Source organism: Pochonia chlamydosporia, chromosome 1 (genome assembly GCF_001653235.2).
Source record: "Pochonia chlamydosporia 170 chromosome 1, whole genome shotgun sequence".
Taxonomy (NCBI): Eukaryota; Fungi; Ascomycota; class Sordariomycetes; order Hypocreales; family Clavicipitaceae; genus Pochonia; species Pochonia chlamydosporia.
The window spans coordinates 4,623,554-4,646,205 of record NC_035790.1 but is presented as its reverse complement, the minus strand read 5'-3'; the positions used below and the strand labels follow the sequence as shown (position 1 = coordinate 4,646,205).

The 22,652-nt window shown below is 49.9% G+C and overlaps 6 protein-coding genes across 6 annotated transcripts; 2 read left to right on the top strand and 4 right to left on the bottom strand.

Moving 5' to 3' along the window:
* Positions 1 to 693: 693 nt before the first annotated feature.
* VFPPC_01199 (subunit of DNA polymerase II) lies at positions 694 to 3,358 on the top strand (the record flags this gene model as incomplete). Its single annotated transcript, XM_018281067.1, has 2 exons — positions 694 to 798; positions 899 to 3,358. The coding sequence occupies 2 exons, from the start codon at positions 694 to 696 to the stop codon at positions 3,356 to 3,358; spliced, it is 2,565 nt and encodes an 854-aa protein (XP_018149582.1).
* A 1,327-nt stretch (positions 3,359 to 4,685) lies between these two features.
* Positions 4,686 to 7,438, bottom strand: VFPPC_01198 (hypothetical protein; the record flags this gene model as incomplete). The annotated part of the gene is made up of 3 exons (XM_022428214.1): positions 4,686 to 4,773; positions 4,834 to 6,785; positions 6,854 to 7,438. The coding sequence occupies 3 exons, from the start codon at positions 7,436 to 7,438 to the stop codon at positions 4,686 to 4,688; spliced, it is 2,625 nt and encodes an 874-aa protein (XP_022284728.1).
* A 5,217-nt stretch (positions 7,439 to 12,655) lies between these two features.
* On the top strand, positions 12,656 to 13,048 carry VFPPC_18739 (hypothetical protein; the record flags this gene model as incomplete). Its single annotated transcript, XM_022430307.1, has 1 exon — positions 12,656 to 13,048. The coding sequence occupies one exon, from the start codon at positions 12,656 to 12,658 to the stop codon at positions 13,046 to 13,048; it is 393 nt and encodes a 130-aa protein (XP_022285949.1).
* Positions 13,049 to 14,533: 1,485 nt separating this feature from the next.
* Positions 14,534 to 14,890, bottom strand: VFPPC_15314 (hypothetical protein; the record flags this gene model as incomplete). The annotated part of the gene is made up of 1 exon (XM_018293067.1): positions 14,534 to 14,890. The coding sequence occupies one exon, from the start codon at positions 14,888 to 14,890 to the stop codon at positions 14,534 to 14,536; it is 357 nt and encodes a 118-aa protein (XP_018149578.1).
* Positions 14,891 to 17,007: 2,117 nt separating this feature from the next.
* VFPPC_01195 (chitin synthase export chaperone) lies at positions 17,008 to 18,179 on the bottom strand (the record flags this gene model as incomplete). Its single annotated transcript, XM_018281064.1, has 2 exons — positions 17,008 to 17,199; positions 17,367 to 18,179. The coding sequence occupies 2 exons, from the start codon at positions 18,177 to 18,179 to the stop codon at positions 17,008 to 17,010; spliced, it is 1,005 nt and encodes a 334-aa protein (XP_018149577.1).
* A 2,167-nt stretch (positions 18,180 to 20,346) lies between these two features.
* On the bottom strand, positions 20,347 to 22,530 carry VFPPC_01193 (mucin; the record flags this gene model as incomplete). The annotated part of the gene is made up of 3 exons (XM_018281063.1): positions 20,347 to 21,548; positions 21,624 to 21,912; positions 21,991 to 22,530. 3 exons carry the CDS (start codon positions 22,528 to 22,530, stop codon positions 20,347 to 20,349), a joined length of 2,031 nt encoding a protein of 676 aa, XP_018149576.1.
* Between the last annotated feature and the right edge of the window lie 122 nt (positions 22,531 to 22,652).

Genomic DNA, 22,652 nt, shown 5'->3' with positions numbered 1-22,652 from the left:
ATGGATGAACCTTGAAAGGCAGAACTCTCAATAAGTTAGGGGCCTAGCCCGACATGGACCTTTGATGCTGGTGTCGCGTGCAGCCGAGGGCGGGAAACAAAGCTTGCCATAACAGGCATAACTTGCTGGGCGGCGTGGAAATGGTGTCAAGTGCTTATTTCGATGTAGAGGTCGACATGGCGAGCGTAAATATTGATATCTCTGTCTATGGAAAGTATTACTTATGCTGAAGTGAGAAGCGTGAAACAATGCAACTGGCTCAGATAACGGTCGACTCAGAAAGACATGGAGCATTGGGGCGGGGGATCGGGAGATAATTAGCACTGTGCATTAGACACTACGGCCAGCTAAAATAGCCACTGCAGGTGCTGCGGCATGACAGCCTTAGCAGTAGTTCAGTGCTATACTCACAGTGCGCAGGGCTGACTCCCCTCCTGTAGCCAGTGGACTTGTCTAATGCTCAATTGCCATTGTCTTTGCCCCACATGACGTTAGGCGGCCGTTGAAGCCTGCTTGAGCACTCATACAAACGCGGTCTGGCCCAGCTGGACGCGTCCCACCAGTCGACCTGAAAATGTGACATCTCGAACACCACCAACATCGGCGCCAAAGTCAGCACTCAACCTCAAATGGCCATTGCTGTCTCTTCAGCTTGCGACACTTTCCCAGCCCATATGCGGCCACGACGGCGACATGGCATCATCGCAATCTGCTGATGATGAGAAGTACTCCATAGACCCTTCAGTGCCGCTCAAGGGCGTTGTTGTGTGCTGCACAAGTATTCCGCCGGATCAGAGGGTAGGTTGATGATATGTCACCGATTCCTCGCTGCAGCCTAGATATCTTCTCCAAAGGGCACCAACACTGCTGACACTCCGATTTTCTACCCTTCACATAGACCGAAATTGCCCACAAGGTCGCTGAGCTCGGCGGTGTTCACAAATATGATCTGACTCCGGACGTAACCCACCTCATCGTCGGCGACTATGACACGCCAAAATATCGCCATGTCGCCCGTGATCGACCCGATATCAAGGCTATGGATGCCGCATGGATAGAGGCTCTGACAGAACTTTGGAAAAACGACGAAGAGATTGACTTCTTAACCCTCGAAAAGGATCATCAGCTAAGAGCGCTGGAAAAATGCGGCGCAGAACCAGCCTCCCCCAACGACGCGACCACAGCTGGCCGCCAATCATTGCTGATTTGCTTGACGGGCTTTGGAGAGCAGAGAGATCAGATTGCAGCAAAGATTACGGCCAACGGCGGGCGATATACCGGAGATTTGACAAGGAGATGTACTCACCTGGTTGTCAGCAAACCCGAAGGCAAAAAGTTTACCGCGGCCAAGTCGTGGAAAGTGTATACCGTTACGCTGGGTTGGCTGGACCAAAGTATAGAACGTGGTCTCATTCTAGACGAGGACAAGTTCGATCCGCTTCTCCCAGTCGAGGAGCAAGGTGTCGGGGCTTGGAAAAAGGAGGACCCTAGACGTTCATCACTTGGTAAAAGATCCAGGTCGTCAGCTTCCAACAGCACCGACGAAAGAGGAGCGAGGAAACTGCGCAAAACGGCAAGTATGAAACTCAATTCGCAAAGAAATAATCTCTGGGGCGATATCTTGGGCAGGTCCGGGTCAAGGGAGGACTCATTTGGGAACGACCAAGCCGCTTCTGAGCAGCTACAACAGGCACCGCAGCAAGCAACCCCAGAGCCTACGATACGTCAACCTCACCAGCACCAACAATTGCCATCCCATCAAGATGATGGCGTTTTTGCCAATTGTGTGTTCGCCATTCACGGATTCAACGAGAAACGACAAACAGTCCTGGAGGACACCATTGCCACATTAGGAGGATTTGTAGCGTCGTCGCTTCGAGAAGTTGCGACCTCTCGTACACAAATGGAGGGGGCGCACCGTTTTCTCGTTGTGCCTCAGACGTCACACCCTGATTCACACCCCGAGATGCAGTATGACAATGTAGAAGTTGTCACCGAGTTCTATATTGAGAGATGTCTGCATAACAAACAATTCTTCTCTCCGGGAGAACATGTTTTGGGCAGGCCGTTCCCTCTGTTCCCAATACCAGGGCTTTCAGGCCTCGTTGTGTGCAGTGCAGCCTTTACGGGGTTAGAGCTCAACCAAGTTGCACGGAGTATCACGCAGCTGGGAGCCACGTTCGAAGAAGAGTTCAGGCGGACAACTAGCGTCTTGGTTTGCAGGTCGTTAAAGGCCATGCGTAAAGAAAAGCTCAAGTACGCTCTAGAATGGGGAGTCCCTGTCGTAACGGCAGATTGGCTGTGGGAATGTATATCAACAGGCTGCAATGCCCCGATGAGAGACTACATCCATCCGGAAATACGAGATCGTTATCCAACCCAACCGGCGCTGGCGGTAGCAGATAAGAAAAGCCAACCGCAGCCTTCAAAGGCACAAGGTGACGCTACTCAGCCGACTGCCGCCCCTATTCCAACCGCAACGAAACCTGCTTCATCCAAACCAAAACTTATCGGCGGGTTTGATGTCAGTGCCTTTGAAGACGACTCACCTGAAAACCCAATTGTCACCGCCAAAAATCCACCCCCTGAACGAGGCAGGGCCCGGCATGAACTTACCACTTCAGCAGACTTCTTCACAGCAAGAAGTCAACCACTCCATGCGTCTTCCAAAGAACCTGACGCACCATTAGCAGAAGTATCCTGCGCGAGGCTCAACAAATCGCCGTCACCACCCAAACACACAGTCCATCATCCAGCCCGTACAAAATCAGATCCGTACCCAGGAGTTCTCACCGAGAAACCCAGTACCTCCGCCCGGGGCACATCCTCTCCGCCTCCAGAAAAACCACCTCTACATCGAGACAGTCACGAATCAAACACCACAAAGCACGAAGAAACAGAATCAACCGCAAAACAACAAGCCAAAGCCGCAGAACGGCAAGCCCTCACCTCCAAACTCTCCAGCCTCATCGACTCCGCAGCCGGCCCTCCCGCCGACTGTGAATCCGGACGCACACAAGCACCTCCTCGCCCACGACGTCGCCAACTTCTCGGCCGAGCCATCAGCAATGCCTCCAACGGCAGCAGCGCAGCAAGCATAGACGGCAGCGGCCCACCGCCTCGCCAAGTAACAGACAGTCTGAGGGCCGCCGTGGCAACCGCCACAAACGACGACGACGACTACCACCTCGACAAGGACTCGCAACCTCCCTCCACACAATTGCAGTACGCGGATCCAGAAGCCCAGCAAGTCAAGGCCGCATTGATGAATAAAATGATGGGTAGAGAGGAGCCAAAATTCACGACAAGCCAAAACGGAGGCATCTCCCTGCGAGCGAAATCATTAAGAAAGCGATGAAAGAAACGGATAACGTAATTTCGGAGTTAAAACCCTCTTGAATATACCGCAAGCAATACAATACAGTTAAACCATGTAAAATCACTGAAATCACCTGGAAATGCCAAGCCGTCATCACTAGTGACTAGCCCGTACTACTCGTGTTGGACCAACAACACCTAGCCTTGAACTACAGTATCCCCCCTCCAAACACCAACTTGCATCAAAAATCAGCTCAATACCTTCTATACAATCGACAGAAATGTACATCAACTATACTGCAACAAAAGGGCTACTGTGAAAATCAAACATTCCATTCCACGTGGGCTGTTCTGCGCGCGCACTAGGTTCTCGCCCGCTGGGTTTTTGCAGAATTGCTCCAAGTCCCATTTATTCCAATTTGCCTAATAGCATAATACCATGACAATATCCCGGTCTACGGCTTTCACTGCATCCAGCTAGTGCATCCTTGCCTGGTAGGCGTTCGCTGACGTGACCCGTCAATGAAAGTACAACTACAAGTTCATATTCACAAGTACTACACAGCGCTTGACCAGAATGAACAGGCGACATCCAGTATCGTTTACCTATGAACGCGCTATAAAACAGCACAAACAAGCTTCTTACATTATCCACCGGGCTTCCCATTCGTCTCATACAGACCCAAGACGTAAACCTCTCCTTCTTTAGAGGAAGATAACGTACGACCTGCGTCCAAACCAACAACGCCGGATTTTACCATCCCTGGGAAAATAAAAGGGCAATGATATGCCACCGCAACCAAATCCAATGACTAGTATGCCTTGTCTCCACCTGATGCCTAGTAAATAAAAGAAAAACATGGAATGCATCTCAGAATGCATGTGTGAACTGCTGCAAGTCTAAAAAGCCGAGGGCGGAGAAGAAAATCATGACTACCTAACACGTATAAAAAGGGGTATAAATATTCTGTTTTGTTCGTGTATATGCTCCAATACATTGCTGTACGAATGCATTAAAGACCCTTCAAGTGTGAAGAGGTCCATAATTACATCACATGGCTCACCAAGTGGTCTTGCCCTGCAAATAACTGCATCGCTGCGAGGTGTTCTTGCTTTGACATGTTGCCGCCTACAAATATGACTCCAGGTGGCTTGAAAAGGGGGGAGTGAGCCCAAAAAAAAAACACAATCAAGGGAAGAAAAAGCCAGCTCCAAGTCCTCCGGTGAATAGTCCAAGTCAAACACCAATGAGAGGGAAAGGAGTTCCTGGCGAGGTGGACGGGTCGTCGCTTTTAGGGCAAAACGCCCTCGAGGGCGGTAATGGTGGGAGAAGGACTATATTGGCATCATTCCATTGACTGGGAAAGCTATTCCCGAAATGCTGGGCTGGCCTCTTCGTCCGTATCGGGCAGTTTTTCTGACTGCAACTTGCCCCATCGTTGTTCAATGTCATCTCTGCAAGAATACGGTTAGTAACCACTACAAGGCAACAATCATCATGCTTTCAAGACGTACGCTGTTATCCTCACCAACTTCAACCGACGCTGGCGACAATAGCTGAGGAACCGACGCATTGTAGACTCTCGTTTGAATGCGGCCATGACATCGCCGGCAGGTTTTCCATCTTGCTTAGCCACTCTGGGGCCAAACTGGCTCATCACAAAGTGCACCTGCAACGCATCGATATTCCAATCAACTTGAACAATATCATCCAGGGGGATATCGAAATCAATTGGAGATCGAAGAACACCCCAGCTAACCGGCTTCATGTCCCTCAGAACTTGATGCTCAAACACTCGCTTGTCCTCCTTCCAGTGCCAGTATTGCGTCACCTTTGTGGAACTAGTAAATAATCGAGTCTTCACCTGATATATTCGCCAGTCTAGCGATTGGATCGGAGCGCCGCTCCAAGAGTCGGCATCGGAAATGTCCTCTGTGTAGAATTCGTCGTTCGGCGGAGCTGACACCGGCGATAAGGGTTTCAAACGCTTCTGAATCGGCGCATTAAACGAGTTGTCCGATGAGTATGGTGCTGCACTGCTCGGCAGGGGAGAGTGCGTGTAGTCGTCCTGAACCATGAGCGGTGAATGACTGGCTGACGGTGTAGCTCTGGGAGTGTCTGTCTGTGAATGCATGCTCTTTCTCTTTTTTGCGCCACTTTGAGGAGTACCATTATCGTTTCCTGTCGTTTGGCCGGCTTTGTATCCTGACGGGCGTCCAATGCTCTTATAGCCGTTCTTAGAGCGCAAGTGAGCCAGTTTAGGGTCATGGTAGAAGTCGTGCATAATTTTGGAATAATTGAAATTTGCCCCCTTTTCTAGAATAAGTTCATGAAAACGTTGGCGGAGCCACTCCACGGGAGAGATGTCGAGCCTGTATTTGGCCAGTTCACTCAGAGTTTCGCACATCCGGAACACCGTGTCATACGCCGTGATGGTCCCCTTCCCTGTGTGCGTGTACTGCTTTGACAGGAGCTGATAGGGGCTGATCTCACCCTCCCGCAAGAACTCCAATATTTTGTTGCCGCGATTAACCTGGCGTCCGTTTTGAAACTTGGAGGAGCCGCCTTCGCCCCTTGCCTTTCTCGCCACGGAGTCGGCATATTTGGCTTGCCACTGCTCAAGTTGAGGTTCGATAATCGATCGCACAGACGGCCATCGTGGGTCCCAGTAAGGGTGCGTCTCATCAATCTTTACAAGAGGTACACCTTCAACACACTCCGGGTAGGTGTAAATGGTGCCGTTATGTCTCAGTACTAAATTGCTTCTTGTGATCTCGTCAGATGATGCAAGTTGCCGTCCCGTCGGCTGCGGAGAATTTTCGACTGATTGCACAGATGGTGTTGGAATATCGCGAGAGGGCGGTCGACTTCGTACATTTGCTGGGGTGAAGCCGCCTGAGCCAGCATATTTGCTGACGAAGGGATGCTCTCGGTTCTCTTTTGGTGTCGGCATTTGGACTGGCTCAGGTAGGATAGGGCTTCCGTTCAACCGACCCGTCGATCGCGCCAGCTCCGCTTCGCGACTTGGATACGGCCGGATAGATTGATGGGCCTGGGTCGTTGGCGGCGCTCGAAATGCTAACGGCTCTGTTTCTTTATTGGCGTCACAAACAGGTTCCTGTTCGTGTCTCGCTTCTCTGGTGTTGACGGATTTACTGGAAAGTGGCATATGGCATCCTTGGCGATTCCATTCGCAATTGCCACATTTTTGAAAAAGGGGCCCTCCTAAAATGATGCAGTCGTCAAAGGCACCTTGATTTTTATCACAGGAGTGACATCGCCGCGGTTGAATTTCTCCTGTAGCTTGAATCATGCAAGAAATCCACTTGACTCCCTTCTGGTCGGAGCGATCGTGGATAGTAGCCAAGTTATCCGATGTAAACTTGCGGCCTCGGCGTATCTTGACTTGTCGTTTTATGGGCATATCTTGAATGGCTTCAACCCATTGATTCAATCGCTCAGTCCTCTCGACAGGGCCGATTACGTGACCATCAGCATCCACAATATCGACGATTGCGTTGGATGTTCTGGTACGTGATGGAAGGGTTCAGCCTTGGGAGGAGGTATCAAGTCACGCGTTGTTCTTGCTGCTTCATTGGCTTGTTGTAAAGCTTCGGCTCGGGCAGCCTCATGGTCATGGCCCCGGTCCTGACCGCGACGGGACCGTGGAGTGTTCCTAAGCACTTCTCGTAGATGGTCCTTGTCTCGTTCAGAGGGCGCATCAGGATCTTCCCCGCGTTTGACCCTGAAGAATCTTTCCATGCTTGTAGCAATTTTGCTGCGTTGTTCCAGCCTTTCATGTTCGCTTTGGCGGTATTTCTGTTCTAGCAGATTCAATTCGGTGGCTCTATCGTCACATTCTTCAACAACTCGAGCGAGCTCCTCTTCTACTTTCGTAAGTTCTTTCAACAGACGTTCTTGCCGCTCAGTGAGTTCTGTTCGCTTCGTGGTTAACGTGCCGAGATCGGCTCTCACGTCCGATTCTCTCACTTTGTAACTTTGTTCTGCTTCTTGGTGGCTGACTTCGTTGTCATGGTCAAACTTGTACCAGAAATTTCGCTCTGTTTCATCCCAAACGGACCGCTGCTCTTCGGCAGGCAGTACGTCGACCTCCTCCATCTTGGTGAAGATAGTAATAGCTTGAAGTTGTGCCCTTTGGTCTCTGCCACAAGGTTGCTGATTCGCCTCAATATGCTTTCGTAACCCGATGTTGGGCTACCAGGAGCAGTATATAAACAAGAGTCCGTCGCTTGCCGTCGTGGGACGTATGTTTTCCTTTCAGGAGATATTACTTGCAACAGCAATCAGATCAGCAATGGGGCGTCTTGATCAAGGAGAATCGCCGCCATGAAGCATATACTTGCTTCCACAATATCAAAATCTTCTGGTGGCTGGTCCCTGGCCGGTAAATCCGGGGTTGCTAGAATTCCTGTCCTTTGCGCGCGGACGGAAAGAAGGTAGTGAGTAGGTTTTGCTTCGGTTTTCCCAACACGCCGCAGTCTGTCTGCCACCTGAATCAACTAGACCAGAGCGGCGGTTTGGTGGCAGAGGCCCAGAGATGTGGAAGAAACACAAAAGCGACAAGAATATCAAAAGCGACAAGAATATCAAAAGCGACAAGAATGTTCAGTAATCGGCGGAAGTAATTTCGACGAGGCCAGAGAGCAGAGCGGGCGGAGTCTAAAAAGAAAGGTAGAAGAAAGCTAGTGCATCCAAACCTGCCTTGGTGTTAGGATAAGATCTTGGATCATGCAATTGGTCCCATTGCCCATTGACCAATACAAACAAAAAGAAAAGTCAAAAGTCAGCGACGCAAGGAAATACTCTCAGCGAGGCTCCAGAGGAAGAGCGTCGAGTGGGATAATAAAGAAAGAAGATGCATAAATTGCCAAAACAAGTCTGCCCCCGAAAACGAACAAATGTGTCTTGACTTTCGGCAACGGGTAAAATTCCCGTGATGATTGTGAGGTGTCAGATGTGTCTAGCTTTTGCCCCCATGCGATACTGTATGGAGCAAGCCAGCCAACTCGGACCAAATTAAAGCGGAACCGGGGGTGAAGCTTGGACTGGAAATCCAAAATAGAACGGACCAGAGAGTGTGTCCCGGTATGGACGAGGAGGATGCTGAGAAAGGTATTTGCCGAGGAAAAGATTAGGAGGAGAGGCAAAAGGAGAGATAAAGTCGGAAGGGGGGGAGGAGGCGAGTAGAAACTATGGCCAAACTATGTGGGTGCAACTGGAAGACAGGGAGAAGTCAAAGTCCAGATTATGATGCAGGTGGCTCCCATACGGGTTATACGTAAAGTAGTCCGGTGGTACTAGCTTGGCTGGCGAACATCCAACGAACATGAATGAATCGAGGTCTGGTGTCGAGAAGACAAGGAGATGGATAGAATGCGGCAGTACCATTAGAGATGGGGAATTGCCAATTCGAGGCCGGGGAGCCGCAGCATAATAGACTGCAGGTTTGTGGTGTCTGGTCTGGTTTGTTCTGGTATGGTACGTCCTGGTGAGTGCGTGTGTGTGCGTGTGCGTGTGCGTGTGCGTGTGCGTGTGTATGAGGAGGATATAGGTATGAATATGAATATGAATATGAATATGAGTATGTGTGCTGTACAGTGCAATGCAGTGAAGTCAAGTATGCCACTCGTGTCCAGATGTCAAGTTGTTGTGGCTGTGATTAATAAGGGAAAAAAGGGCAGGTCTGGTAGGAAAGAAAGAACTTGACGCATTGATGTCCAGTTCAGTTCAGTGTTGGACGTTGAGCGCCAAAAACCACCAGTTGACCAGACTTGAGCACACGGCGGGCGCGTGCAATGTACCAGGTTCAGGTGCAAAGGGAGAAAAGACAAGCGAGAAGCGAGGCTCAGACTGGAGTGATGGAGTGATGGAGCGATGTCTGGTGTGGACCAAATCAGACGCGATTGACAAGCCGCCAAGGTAGGAGTTTGACCTGGACCAGACCCGTTGAGGATCACGCAAGATAGGACCGGACGAGAAATGGATGGATGGCAGCAAATGGACAAGTTTGGAAGGTTCCAAGTTGGCGAGGCTGCTGGCTGTGCACCAGACTGTTTGAAGTGAATTGAACTGGACTGGACTGAACTGAACTGAACTGAACTGAACTGAATGAACTGAATGAACTGGATGCTGGGAATGAATGCCAAGGGGCACGACAGGCCACACCAGACATCATCTACTTGACCCAACACAACACAACACAACATTTTCGAAGCTGGCCAACCCAGTGCCAAGTTGATGCAAAGTTGACGCCAAGCAAGTCTGGTGCAAATACGTACAAGTACAAATACAGTACAGTACCTAGGGACATGCCTCAGCCTAGCCTGGCCAATGTGCAGCCATCCATGTCGCCCATACGTGCCCTTTGTCGATGCAAATGTGATGATATGCCGCCAAAAACGGACACTGAGTACTCCGAGTATATAGTGCTAGCCAAAGTTGGATGGACCAGGAGGTGTGCACACTTTCAAAGGGGAGACAGAAGGGATGGGATGGGGGTGGTTCTCTCCCTCTCTCTCACCAGACTCTTCTTTTTTTTTCCTTCCCGCCCTCCATGTCCTCTTCGATAGCTGTCATTGCAGTTCAAGGTGTGGTCAATCTTGAACAAGGGGGCGTGTGCTCAAAAAGCCATAAGTGCGAAACCAGGGGGACGTCAGATACTTATTCGTACCAACGTGCGCACATACAATTATCCTCATCTGACAACCTTGGCAGTTGCTAGTCGACTGGAACTAACATGGGCTATTTCCGTTTGTATGGAGGTACAGTACTTTGTCCATGTACTTACGTACCAGACCCTCGTCTCGTCTGGCCTTGCCTGTTTTCTAATTTTTCTCCTTTAGTTCTTCCCCTAGCTCCCTCCAAGAACATGAACATGACGAACGAGAAAACTTCAGTCGCAGCATAATGTAATGCCAGGCTGGCTCGGCTTGGGGCTTGCTCGGTTGTAGAATTGCGAAAAAGTAGACCCACCACCCGCAAACACGGCTGTCACACTGCTGTCCAAAATCAGTTTGACTGTGCCCATGCTTGCCCCAACACCTATATATTAACTTACCTACATACCTAGGTACTGTACGTACCTAGTCATGTACGGAGTATGTATATGCGTGTAGATATATAATTATAGCGCTTGGAATGACATATGCACATGGGCGGTGTCAACGACGTACCTTCTTTCTGTCTAACCATAATAGTACGTACCTCGCCCCGTCACTATTCACCGCATTAGCCTCTCCTTGTTTTCTCTAAACAAATACTTACGTTAGTAATAACAAGTAAACGAGAACCCTCCCGTTCCGGACATGACATGTACAGGTATGGCTTTGCCATCATCCATCACTGGACGTACGTCCTGTCTCTCTTTCATACCCCTGCACCCACACACACCCACACCAACTGACTTGGCCATCAATTCTAGTGTGCTCATGTCTCTGACTGTCTTTCCCCGCGCTCCATGTCTCTTCTTGACCATGTTTGTCATGGTACAGTGCTGGCTGCACTTGCCGAAGGGTGCTTTGTTTTAGTTCTTGTCTCTCCTTTCTCAACTTGTTGCGCACTGCCAATTTATCAGGCGAATCCATCCCGGCCAAACTGCTCCGTCAGTGCCGTACCAGACTTAAGTTGGCTGGCTATAAGTTCAGTAGTTAAGTTTTTTTTTTTTCCCTATCAAGTTGAGACCCACGTTAGCCATGCATGTTAGGAATAATTGCACACCCCCCCGGTCCGTCTTGGCAACCCCGATACCATAACCAGGCTGCAAAAGTAAATTGATGATATTACATATGAAGTATGCACAGAGAACAGAGAATGGAGCATGGAAGACATGGATTGGCAAGAGGAAGAGCTCAGCACTCAACCCTTCCTTTCCATCTGCTCTCGTCCCTCGTGTCTCGCTCGGGCTGCTGAAAGTCTCGGTGGAGAAATAACGCTGGAAGTATTGAGACCATCATGATTAGCCTCACGCTTAAAATGTCAGGTGTGTTCCAGTTCCTCAGAGAGTGAAAGAGAGAGTGAGAGCCCTTGATTGCCAAGGCCGTGCCCCATCTGCACAGAGCCAAAATAATATCACCCAAGCATTTGTCGCAATGTGCCAAAAACGCATACCAGTCCGGCAACGTGCCATGCTATTGTATGTCTGGCCAGTTGCTTTGGTTCCCGGCGATTTCCTATCTCGTGCAGGCGTATATTTGTATACCCATACTCCCTCCTCTGTCTTCGGAAATCATATCAGCTCTGTGAGTGTAATGGAACCCCATAACACATGGCTGCGCCACTATCCTGCAATTGCTGGTCGTTACCGTTATGCCAGCAATCTGACATCACATTATTGTGCAAAGCAAAGTCTGGCGCCAGCCCGTTTTTGGCAGACCATGTCTCCTGTGTTCGTCTCTTGACGCTGGAAACCCCTCACGTGTGGCTAAGGACATTATGTCCACGATTCTTCCATTCGTTGCTGATGTACGGAGTACTTGCCGGCCGGATACCCATCGCGGCAACTGTGAATTCACTGGCCGAGTGGCAATCCGCTGATAAGTTCCGTCAATACACAAGTCCAGTCTGATATGCCGATACTCGTGCCATTTCTTTTAAATTTGACATCATTAAAGCCGAACATTTTGCTCCTGGTGTTACATTTTAGCAAATGAACTACCCGCTTTGACTCGACCAACGCACCAAGTGTTGCCCTGATGAAGACGGCGTTTGAGCCATCCTCCCAGATCGGTGATGGACCGCCAGTTGGTTGTTGATCCCTGACTATCAAAGGTCCAAATATCATTTCCAATGCTTTCGCAGGTGGCATCTGCTAGGTATGTCTGTGGCGTTGGGGTTGCCCCGTTCCGGTCCTCTCTTGGTTGTTATTTGCTTCTGAGCGACCACGTCTTCCCAACCAGAGTTGTTGACGATGATTCATTCATGTGTCGGGCGCACTGCAGTTTGCAGACCTGCAAAGCAAATACCTGCGCGTTGCCGATATGGTATCTCCATCACAGCACATTTGAATCCTTTTAGACATTTGTGCAAATCCCTCCCTCTTCTCCTGCACAAGACAGTACAAAGACACATGGTCTTCAAGTGAATAATGGAGCAGCACATGGCGCACGCCCGCGCTTGGTGTGTTGGCGCAGCCACCGTTGCGATAAATGTCGAAATTGAATGGAGACGAATAGTGGGCAATACGCACGAATCCGACCACCCTCTCCACGAGTGTGACCCCAGGGAATACATGGAGGTATTCTTTCTATAGGCGGGTGCCCATACTGCGCAGTCCAAGCGAGATGTTCACTCAAGCATGAAGTTTCGTTGAGGGATGTGATGCACGAGCAATTGAGGCAAGTACGAGGCTTGATAAATGTCACTCATTGCCTTCCTCTCGAACAACTTCTGCCTATTGACGACCACGTCTCAATGTTCGAGGCAGGCACGACCACTGGGTCAGGTCAGCTGCAGTTCAAGGTTGCTCAATGTCTGGTCAATCTGTTCTTGAATGGCTCCATGTCAACTTGTTCATTCCAAATATTTCAACGGGGGCTGAGCCATCTGGAATTTGATTCCCTACTCCTCCATGCCCACAGCAATATGTCCAATCTTCTCTGCTGTGGTTCCTTTCCTGTTCTGAAACAGCCCGGATTCTTCGATTATGCTTCGTCTACCTTCCCTTGGTGCCTACATGACAATGCTACCCGCCGGCATGAAGCAGTCGCCTGAACCGTCGTATTATCGTGGCAACTCCTAATTCCATTTTTATTACACCGTACCACCATGACTTTGACGCCATGGAAGGGCCTGGTCTGGCTCACTACATTAAGTACACAAGGTAGTCAGCACTGTGCCGGGATTTATCGTCTTTTTATTGTAAGTGTGTCTTTTGCACTCACCCCCCACGGCATTACGTGCGACTTGCGTTCCACTTTTTTCATTTATGTTATCTTGGTTCCTCATTCCAACCCTCTGCTAACTAGTCCTACTGCAGAGCGGTGCTGTCATCTTTTTTGTATGGTACCCTGTGCCAGTTCCTCGTCGTGTTGGCAGATACAGCCAAGATGCCACAGATCCTACCGCCATACGACATTCGATATTCTGCAAGAACCTAACCTACAGCAGTCCATTGGTCACAGTTCCGCGCACGAGAAAGCCAGCGATGTCAAGCACCCAAGCCGCGAGGATGAACCAATGACTCTGTCTTCGCAACTTGTGGCTAATCTCGTCACGCTAGACACAGACGCCTCGATACGCTTCCCATGCAGCGAGCTAATGGGTTGACCGTAGACATGACTTGACGATGAAACAAGGCACCAGCATGAGGTAGTAGCTTCCTATCCGTTGCTCTGAATCTAACGCTATTCGCCTATTGCTGATGCTGGGACCAGGAGTTGTCCATGTCCAAGCACTTGTATACCCACGGTCCCTAGTGATCCCAGATGCTTGTCTAAGATGCGTTGGTGATACGGTCCATCGCTTCCATGGGTTCGAATTAGCTTCCACATAAGCAAAGCAAAGGGGAAAGCTACGCTTCTCCCGCGAGAACTGCCTATTCCTAACACAGACTATGCAGCAGTACTGTTCACTAGTGGTGGGCTCACTAACGCCTCAAATGACTAGTCCTCTCGCTGAGAAAATACCACCTATAGTGCCAGCACTATTGCACTCACATCTGCGCCGTGGCCCATCAGCGGATGCGAGGTCGTGAGTAATGCAACTTGACTACTATGTATGTTTCAAGCTTCTCGTACGACCCTGGGTCTTTCGCTAGCACTTCCGCATTCGTTTCCATTTCTCTTTGTGTCTTTGATTTCGCAAGCGCGCCTTTATCTCACTAAAAAGCACGATTCACAAAATGGGCTCGAGCTCAGAAACATCTTGGGGCAAAACGCTAAGGTAGATTGGAAAATCGCACGTAAGAAGCTCGGACTGCCGCCTCCGCTCGGAGTATATTTTGCTACATCAACTTGCACTCAGCACAAGTCAGGTTGCCACAGCATGCGACATCACGTTGCAACTGGACTTCAACAAGCGATGATCGCATTTTAGTGCTTTGTTTTAACCCTTGTTTTTGATGAGGAGCCAAGAGCGTCTCTATGCCCAGTGCACTGTTGTTTCAAAAGCCCCTCACTCAGACTCGTCTAGTTGGACCACATCCCCGACCATTTGTCGCTCATCATCACCTTCTTGGCTCAAGTGAAGTCTCTCTCATTACTCAATTTGCCGTGAATCAAGGGTGGGTTTGTCCGTCCGGTCTTCCCTTGCCCGGTGTGGGCACACCCTGTCCGGTTTGACCACGACCCTCCTGATGTCAGCCGCTGCATGTCGGGATTGTTGCCGCCTTCGACCAGGTCTTGCTGATAACATGGAGCACAGGACGACAAGACAAGTACACTCAACCAAGTCCGGCTTGTTCCCAGGCCCTATTGGAATTGGCAATACCATCTCACTGAACATGCGACCGTGCACCGGAAAGGATCTATCTGATGCTATCAATCCTTTGGGAGCGTCTGTAACTTCGTCAGTGGCTTTGTGGCCGTGGTTTATCCTGGTCGTTGATTCCTCCATGGCTCTATTATTACCCCTAACCTAACACAACGCAACACCCTGTTTCTCTTGAATTTTGTGCCAGACTCGTCCCACGAGTTTTCCCGCCCCCCCCCCCCCCAACGACTGTCAGCAGCGCTGCTTGTTTCTTGACCACCTACCATTTTGCGTTTATTAAACATTCCGCACCTTTGACTCATCCGGACGTTACCAAAGACGATGGCGGAGACGGAATCACAAACTTATCATCCCCTCCTCGCGCTTATGCAGAATTTGATTCCACAGACGGCAGAACCAGACTGTCGGGAGCTGTCGACCACTCGCAGGATGGCGTTTATGAGCTTGCAGTACATACTGTGGAAAGGATTGTGACAGAATTTTGACCAAGTGCCTTCGCATTGGCTGCCATTGGGGCAACTAGCAACCAAGTCAGCTCTGGTGAGAGCTTATTATGAAAGGAAAGGGGGCTGCAAGCAATGGTGGGCTGTGCCCATTCCCCGTTTCCCTTGCGAAGCATCAGATGGCTTGCTGCTGTCCTGTCTACCATCCACACCCCTGCAAGGATTTCATTGACAGAGCAAGTTGTAGGCTCAACTGACTGTGACCAGAGCTGCTTGGCCTAGTCCACTCATACTGCAGTTAGCGCTGAACCGCATAGTCGGAACCAAATCAGAAACAGGAACTCGTTGCTTCGTCGCTCATAAAATACGGGGACTTGCAATGAGACTTCTCTTCCTATTGGCCGACTTGCGCCAGCATTGTGAATCGCTTGAGCAAAAGAACCCGTCACCAATGGTATCTCGCGTTCAACACGTTACGTGGTGCTCTATCCCCAGCAGCATATGTATGAAGTTACCATAAAGGTATGGATCGTATGTATGTGTGTGTATACTTGTCAGGCTTGATTCGACCCAAGTCGCGCACCCCCCCAATGACTGGGGCAGGATATGAAGTGATAACGACTTATTGAGACAAATGGACGACGCTCTGGGATCCTTCTTCTTCGCCATGCTTGCTTGTCCAGTCTGGATTTATGCCTCAGCCTAGCCATCCAATCCGGTGTTGGTTGCAGTGGCTGGTGGTGTATTGATGGACCGACGCATACATACGCTCACGATGCGGCGTTATTCCAGCCGTCGCCCAACGCCTCCAGGCAGCACACGCCGGTCCACGAGTCAAGAGGTTGACCAGTCTGTTTTTGGCACACATTCTGAATAGCACAGTTACATGCTGTGCAAAGACAAAGGCCGCTGACCTGACGCCAAACCCCGAACAAAAATAACAAGGCCACATGTTATCACTCAAATCTTTGGACTTTGTGCCGATCTTTGTCGCCTCTCCCCTGTTCCTTGTATCTCGCCCTCTCTGCTTCTTTGAGAGCCGTACATGCAATATGCTGCTGAATGCTACCCCTGCGACAGACCTGATACAGTGCCAACCAACTGTTTGTAAATATACAACCCTTCATACTCGTAGACATGTGGCACAAAGAAAAGGCATGGTCCGAGCCAACGGTCACTGAGACACATATTAGAGTTCCATCAAAGAGAGTCGCTTGGCCGGATCTATATCGGCTCAAGTACTCAGCACATACCAGTCCATACCTTGGTGGTAACGCTTCGAAACTTGCAGCCCTTTTAGGAAGTAATTAACGCCTACCCCCCGTGTGCCGTGTGCCAACAAATTTGCAAATCACTACCCTGTTGAGCAAGCCCGCTAATTATAATAAAATCGCTTGGGGAGACTATTCCACTGTTTCATTCCCAGTCACCCACCCAGCGTGCATACAGTACACCCCTCCGCTGGTTTACTGACGGATCCCGTACTATGTCCCATCAGATGCCGCCTGTTGGCACATCCTATAATACTCAGTGCTAATGCTAGGCCGAAAAAAATAAAAATCCCAGACAAGAAAATACAAATCATTACAACATAGTAGCAGCAACACTATACCGCCGCTTTACCCCCCGCTAATGTTCGTGGGCGCCGAGGTGTGTGCGTGAGTGTGTATGTGAATTAGCAGAAACAAGTATCCCGTTTAACATGACGGGTAATATTGCGCGTCCAGAAATATACACTCATATGTGCGCTTACGGTCGCAATTCCTTCCACATAAGTGGACTTCCATCCCAGGGAACTTAGTATTTCGTCGAGTAACGGTGTGCGGTTGGTGAGTATGGCAGGTCATAACTGCTAGTATGGCCGTAGGGATCATCCGCGTAGACTGTTGCCCTGCGCTCATCTTCCGGCAAAAGCTCCTTTACTTCCCAGTTGTTCATGCGTGTTCCCACAGAAAACTCCAAGTCTTCCTTGGTGATGGAGTCCCAGTACTATAGGGTAAGTTAGTCAGACAGCGTTCCATGATATCTTGTGTCTCGACGTCCAGAACTGCGAGTCTAGTCCCATGAACAATATACCATCTGCCACGAGACGCAACGGACTGGCTGAGAGGACTACAATCTCCCCAAATTTGAGACGACAAAGAAATAGAACATACCTTGTATACCATCATGACCCCCAACAGGTTGCAAACTGTGGCAAAGAACAAGCCGTCGAGATAGTGGCTCACAGCTGTGCAGATTTTGCTGCTGAAGGCATAAAGAATGACTTGTCCGGCGACGAAAAAGAAGACTCCAAAGGCAATATCACCCAGTGGCCATCGGTCGTGCAAGGTTCGGGTTACCAGAAGGACCTGCATGCCCACGTATATGAACAACTCAATGGCATTCAGCAGATACAAGACGACAAACAGGCCGACGGTGTTGGTTGGGTTCAGACCAGCCCATCCTTTGAAAGTGGCGAGAGAAACGAGGAAGCTGATAGCAAACGCAACGAGAGAGCAAATTCGCATCATCCAGACCGAGAGCGGCGTGCCATCCTCGTACAACTGGAACCCCACAAACCCGTTGATAAGCAAGCATGTTACCAGCGCATTGCTCAGACCATTCTGTATGCTGACAAAGTAGGGAAAAGGTCCGCTGGAAGGTGGAACAACTCCAGCATCAACGACCAAAGAGATGAAGGTCAAGAGCATGTAAATGTAGAAGAAGGATAAGATCTCCTTTCGGCCAACAGCCGTGAACTTGCTACGAACATGGAGAATCATTACAATAGTCATGATAAGCGCCACGATGTGCATAGCAGACGCGGCACCTTCGAAGATGATGGTGTTGGCAAGGGCGATATTGCGAGCATAGCAATCTGGTTCGATGCCAACGCGGTTGGTGGCAGGGAGCGTCGGCCCAACGTTGGCGCAAAGAGGAAGCGGCGCATTCTCGCAGATGGAGGTGAAGTCTCCAAAGCCAGACATCTTGTTGATGCTAGCGCAATGTGTTCCCCCACCGAATTATTACTTCAAAAATCGAATCTTTGGATGAACAAGGAAGCCGGATATATTGACCGCGTCGATCGAGGGGCCAGCGATGCCAGTGACTAATCGAGTGCAAATTCGGCCGGGAATTTTATTGTCGGCCCTTTCCTACGCAATCTCAGACGATGGTAGTTCAAGTTGAAACCGGTTACGTATTCTCGACGGATATGACTCGATTAGATAAAGTTGAAGATTGTCGTCCAATGTCAAAGCGAACGGCGGCACCAGAGATGCGATGGGTTTGGGGTGTTGTCGATGGTTGTCTCGGAACGGTGACGACCCAAATACCCCGATTGAAACGGTTGTTTGCCTTCGCTTCGTTTTGTGAGGCAAGGGATATGATACGCCGAGGGCCAGAGCGATACCTGGCAAATAATCAAGAATGGGAAAACTAAACAGCGGGCTGTTTGCGGGCCTGCGACGAGTGTCCGTTGCGTCTCAATGAGGTTTGAAATAAGCAAGAAAGCTGTCAGGCTACTTAAAGACACGCCAAAGACGGCCAAATTACGGTAAATTTCCCGACCAAGGCGCCTCAGCGGTGTGCTGCGAAGAGTTGGAGGGCGTGTCGAAGGGTCGGTCACTGAACGCAGTCAACCGGGTCTCGCGAGTCGACAAGGGGACGGGCGTAGAAAAGAGCGTAGGGCCCGCAAGATGTTGAGAAATCAGAAAATAATGAAAAAGCGAGTGTCTGAGACAACCAGAGCCCTTTTACTCTGCGCTGGGATGCAGGTGGTGATGATGGATCGTCTGGAGGGAGGATCCGAAATGGAGTCGGAGTGAGGGAGGAGGCTCCTCAAGAAGGTTGCCACAGAAAAGAGTGAGGAAAACATTGAACAACAAACTTGGGACTTGGCGGGCTGGACTGGATCGGCCACAGAGTCTCGAGGGCCTGGGATTGGTGAAGGTGGCCTTATTTTTGTCGTTTACTGGCGTCTGATTGGCTAGCGGTTGCCAGCTGCCCTTACAATGGCCACTACCAAGGCACACGCACTAGAAGAGACACGGACGATGCGTGGATACTCAAGTATCCAGGCCGCATTGATTCTAAAGTTGACTTCAATGTTTATCATCAGAATACCTAGATCTAGGCACTGTTAAGAGCCAGAGAGGTTGCAATTTCTTCAACATGCTATGATCAAGGCGACAAGGCGAGGACAAGACGGCTTGTCGCGTCTATCTGACCCATCTGGCCCTTCCAGTGAGTGGATTCTGAGTCTACCACAAAGATACGAATTCTGGTGGCGAACACACTACTAGGTACTTAGGTACGTTAGGATCGTTGTTTCCCCCAACTCAATACGAGGTTCTCCTTCGCACCTAGGCCACAATACAAATCCGTAGCTAGTGTAGTTCACCATCCAAATTGTGGTGTGTATTGTAAAGTTCTTGCAAAGACGCATTTCCATCATTGCTGACTTATTGTGCCTATCTTATCTAAATAATCGGGAGACCACCTAGGTACGTAGGTGTCATTTGATGTACAAAGAGACAGGCTGACCTATAGCCTGATGTGAGATAATCTAGTAGACGCGTCGCGTAGAGAAAGCTAGCCCGACTGTCGTAGTCTTCCACCCATACCCTTGGCAACTAGAGCCTCGTGTGCAGTTTGCCATTGATTAACAATCCTCAAACTCCTATAAATGCATTTGTGACCTCCTCAGAACCAGGCATGAATCATTCGTCCATTGCCGTCTTGTCGACCCAGCACCTCAGGCGAATATTTCACACCGTGGGTAGTAATCTTTGGTAAAGCAGCTATTTTGTTGCGGGAGAGGACCTTGCCTCAAGGAACCCCCGGAACCAAAGAATCAAGAGAAATCTTTGCAAAACTAACGCCTGATTCCATGCCATGCCGTCCATGCCTTACACTGTGCTGTCTAAAAACTCTCACACAATCAACGAAAACAAAGGCCATGCTAATATATGAAAACAAACAAGCTGAACGCTGATGTCGCCCAGCTTGGAAAAATGGGAAGCAGAAGTGAAAAGCTTCCTTCTCCTCGCTCCTCCCAGGACCTAGCAACTATTGTCGTCAAGGATGACACGGGTTATCTCGTGCAACAAGCCTACTCCAGACTCGAGCCGGATCACACCGAGGCCGCTACTTTTAAGGCTGAAACTGTCCTTGCTGTGTAACGTGTGGTGGAAGATGTTGTTGCTGACCTCGGTTATAGACCAGGAACTCGGGGACAATACCAGTACGAAGATCGTGTCGTCGGCCAAGTGGCTGATAGTGCATTTGGTTCGGCTGTACTGGAACCGAAAGATGATACTGATCGAGGGACGCTGATGGTGGCGGATAGAGAAGCCTGTTGACATGGCGGATGGGCTTGTACGGGCTGGCTCTATGCTGAAGATAAACACTTGGCGAATTAGAAATCGGCGTGTGAACCATGGGCGTGTGAACCGCTGAACCAGGCCCGAAAGGCTCTACCAGTGGTGATGACCCATACGTAGGCGCTAGACTGACTGGGCTCTGATGCCTGGTCGGAGTGCCATATGACATTTGAGGCTGGCTGGGCAAGCTCGCCGCCGTATAGGCTGGTCTGGATATCGCAGGTGCAGATGGAACAGGCCCAGTGGATTGTGGTTGCAAAGTAGCACCGACTGGAGCATTGGTCTGATAGACAGTAGACATTGCTCGAACGCCTGTTTGCAGCGGGGGAAGAGAAGCCACTTGCTGAGATGTAGACGGAACCGAGCCTTGTGCCGTGTAAACTTGACCATGTCCGAATTGACTCTGAGCATGGTTCGTCACCACTGTTAAGTGAGGAACCGGTAATCTATTGTCAACGTGTCCATTAAGTCGCGTGTTGGGGACACCTTGCAAGATTTGTCCCGCCGGAGGGTGCACAAGTCGTTTGGCAGGATGGCCGGCCAAATCGTCCTCCGGGCTTCGCTTTCGAGAGGATGGCAAGGGTATTGAAACCTTGGTTGCTAGCGGGGATGGGGCATCGGCCTGGTAAGTCGAAATGTTTTGCGAATGTCTGGAGCTTGGGGACAAATTGAACTTTGTTGAAGGGGTGAATGGTGGTATTCCTGTCCCAGTTGGCGAGGGAATGGGCGAGTACAAAGCTTTGTTGGTAGGTGACGGTATATGAATGGGCGAAGCTGGAAGGTTTGAAGCTCGCTCATAATAATCATGGAAGCAAGAAAGCTTCACAAGCCACTCCTCCCATTCCTCTTTCGAAGCCAATAAGTTATATCGCATGTTACTGAGGAATTCCACTTCCATGACATGAATTTCCTGGACAGCAAAGCAAGATACCTCAGCCCAGGTCTTATTGGTGTATGTGTTGTCGTCAAGGACTATGCGTTGAAAACACATTTCACGTTAGCCACATTCCCGTACAATGGGGATAGCATACCGTCTGCTACACGTACATTTATTTCCTAGCATCAGAGCCACCGTCAAAAGCCGATATTCACTACCAGCCCGTCCCTTTATCTGCGGTGTCGACATCTTCAGGCGATAGATGAATTGCAATGCCAGCAAAATAACATTTTGCGTGACTTGGGTGGTTGATAAAACATTGTACACCCATTTTCGAAACTGCTCGTGGGGCCTGGCCAAGGCAGGAAGGCGTGGAATTGGTGCATTTGGTAGTCGTGATCGATTCGTCTCGGCCTTTTTCAGCTCGTCAATAGACTCAAACCAGAACAAGCACGTCATCTAATCGCAAGTTGATTGTCAGTATGTCGCCCTCTTATAAACCGTGTCTGTACGGTTATCGATAGGATGTGAACCAACCTGAGCAGCGAACTCGGATAGATTTCCTCCGGTAGGACTGATACATTTTGGCAGCTGCAAGCTGTGGTAAATTAATGTTTCGGAGCCTCTGCGAGACGTCGAAGAGGACTGTTTAGCCGCCATTGAGGAATCCGCTGCTGGAGTTGACCGTGCACTGATTTGATGGACTGTCGTATCCGTGGCTGCCTCTGTTGAGGAATAAGGCCCATTTCGAATGTGAAGCTGATGAGCCGAGAAACGATGTTGCTGGGCGCCTCTCCCGTCTTCTACAACGGACCTGACGTGGCCAGGATGCGACAGTGCTGAATAGCTGTGCAAGGAATGGGCATCGTAAGAAGCAGGCATCGCTGGTTGATAAGTTGTGCTCATCTCGTCGACCGGTGGTGTCCTGAGCCCGTTGCCCAGGAAAGAGGAGGTGTTGACCAGAGGCGGGAGCTTTGCAAGGACAATTTGGGAGGCAAGATTCTGTCTGCGACAGTTGTTGCTTGTAGTTCGTGAAGGAAGCAGGAACGAGGCTGGAGAAGATAATTTAACGGACATGAGGAGAGTCGTTTGCGAGTTCGGCGTCGTTTCGGCTCAAAGACATTGAATTGTGACTCAAGAGTAACGTTTGGTGGTGAATCGGTGTTCGATGCAGGCGATTATCTCCCGTCGAGGGCGAG